General features: G+C 55.9%; 1 protein-coding gene across 1 annotated transcript; it reads right to left on the bottom strand.

Annotated features, from left to right (window-relative positions):
- Window positions 1-228: 228 nt before the first annotated feature.
- On the bottom strand, window positions 229-1,233 carry LOC144129663 (uncharacterized; the record flags this gene model as incomplete). The annotated part of the gene is made up of 1 exon (XM_077663772.1): window positions 229-1,233. A coding segment is annotated over exon 1 (972 nt), but the record flags the coding sequence as incomplete, so codon positions are not given.
- Window positions 1,234-2,127: the final 894 nt, after the last annotated feature.

The raw sequence follows: 2,127 nt of genomic DNA, 5'->3' as shown, positions 1-2,127 counted from the left end.
GCTCCTGGTCAGGAGGCGCCTTGTCGCCGCCACGCTTCTCAGCCAGAACTTTTGGGCGCGGTCTCAGACCCGCCCGTCGTGCTTGGGGCGTCTTTGCCGGCGGTTCCCCGACGCTGGGCTCCGCTGCCTTCTCCCCGTCGGCCTTGGTCTCGGCGTGTGGCCGCTTCGCAGGTGTAGTCACGCCGACGTTCATGCGGGAGTCGTCCTTTTCGTCGTGGCTCTCGCTGGCGGCCTTCGTTCCACGTGCACGGACGAGCTCGCTCCATCTTTGGGCGTTTCCACAGGCGTCGAAGATGGGTCAGTAGCTGGCGACCCGCTCTCCTGAGCCACAGCCGTGTCGGTGTTGCTACTCGCAACAGCTGGCTGCACCGCCACCCCCTCCGCTTTGCCCGTGTCGTCGGCACCGCTCGCTGCCTCCTCTGCTTCGACGACGTCCATCAGTTCTGCGGAGACGCTCGCTGCTACATGCCCGGTGGCCGACGCGTAGGTACGAATGCAGTCAGCCTCCGAGTGTCCATAGCGCCGGCATTTCGAACACCTGGGCACCTTGCAATCGCGGCGAACGTGCCCCGTGCCGCCGCAATGAAGGCACTGCATCGGCCGCCCGGGAACCACCACGAGAGCCAACTCGCCAGCGACTCGTACCTGGTGGGGCAGGTCGTCCACCTTCACACCTGGCTTCAGTTTCAGAAGCACGGTCCTCGTGGTGGACCCCTTCTCCTTCATGCCGGCGACGCGCCAACGCTCCCGGGTGACCTCGGTCACGTTGCCGAACGCCGCGAATGCCGTACGGATGTCCTCGTCGGCGACGCCGTGAAGCATCCAGTGGAGGCGCAGCTTTACCTGATGGTCTTCTGGATCGAAAACAATGCAGCGGCGTCCCTTGACTTCCAGCTCCTTCGTGGCGGCCAGTTTCTTTGCGGCGTCAGCGGTGCTGAAGGTCACCGCCCACACGTGGTTTATCTGGTACGCCCCCAACGCCACGACGTCGGGGAGCGCACCAGCGTTGGCGAGGGCGTCCCTGAAGTCTTCGACCCTGTAGGGTCTCGCACGCACGTCCCCGTGCAGAAAAACCGTGTTTAAAACCACACGTCCGGTAGGCAGGGTAGGCAGGACGATCTCGTAATCCTTATCAGCGTCGCTGGCAAACCTGTTTCCGCGGCCGGCAACGGCCGCTATCGCCGCTCCGTGGGAGCTCATGATCCTGCGTCCGTCACGCTCGGTGGCCGGAAGTAGAATGGACTCACTCAGCCACGACGCGAGGCGGAGTGACACATTTTGTTAGCTTTTTTTTGACGGACTATAAACTAATACTTCCGTACCTTTGGCTGTGTAGACAGCTATGTATGAAACGGAGTATAGCATTTGTGATCGCCGCCTCCTTCCCGCTTCTGTCTTCCTTTTGTATTAGGTTCAATACTGTTGCTAGGATGCCTATTTCAGTCGATAGCGTAACACTTCTCTAAGAATAAATCATAAGTTGGGCACCGGACTAGCTCGCTATTCTTGTCCTAAATCTGTGAGCGACTTCTGATAACTTCTGAGCATGCAGGTATGGGATTACATAGACGGGCTTTTTTTATTGCTTTTCTCTATAAATATGGAGCAAGGATTAACATATTTGTTTTTTTCCTCTTCAGCTTCCCTAAAACCTGCCTTTAGAACAAAGTTGTGGACTTCAACGTTATCACGAGTCGCGCAACACCTGAAACGACCACCCTTCATGGTAAAGGCGGATATAGACTGGCCAGGGTTGCAGCCTGCATTCTACCCTAAATCTCTTATTGTGGACGCTTGCGGCTGGCAATAGCTTCTTTTTCCGCCTGTGAACATTTACTATTGTTGCCAGCAAAATTCAAGTTGCTAAAGAGATTTTTAGGTAACTTCAGACCCAGCAAGGCTCAGTGTTTTTTGGGGCAAATAAAAAAACTAAGCCGCGCTCTTTTGTAGATACATATTTCTTTACCCTGCTTTATATCACAACTGCTGGATGGGCCTTTTCGGGTGAGCAGGGCGCTGCCGAAACGTGGCATGACCGATAAATTGTGCATTGTCGTGTGGGGCATACAAGTGAATGCCATATTGGCGCATATAGAGGTACGGTATGGACATGCAGATGTGCCCCAA

This window comes from Amblyomma americanum, chromosome 4 (genome assembly GCF_052857255.1).
Source record: "Amblyomma americanum isolate KBUSLIRL-KWMA chromosome 4, ASM5285725v1, whole genome shotgun sequence".
Classification (NCBI taxonomy): Eukaryota; Metazoa; Arthropoda; class Arachnida; order Ixodida; family Ixodidae; genus Amblyomma; species Amblyomma americanum.
The sequence above is the reverse complement of the archived record's forward strand: the minus strand, read 5'-3'. Positions and strand labels throughout refer to the sequence as shown.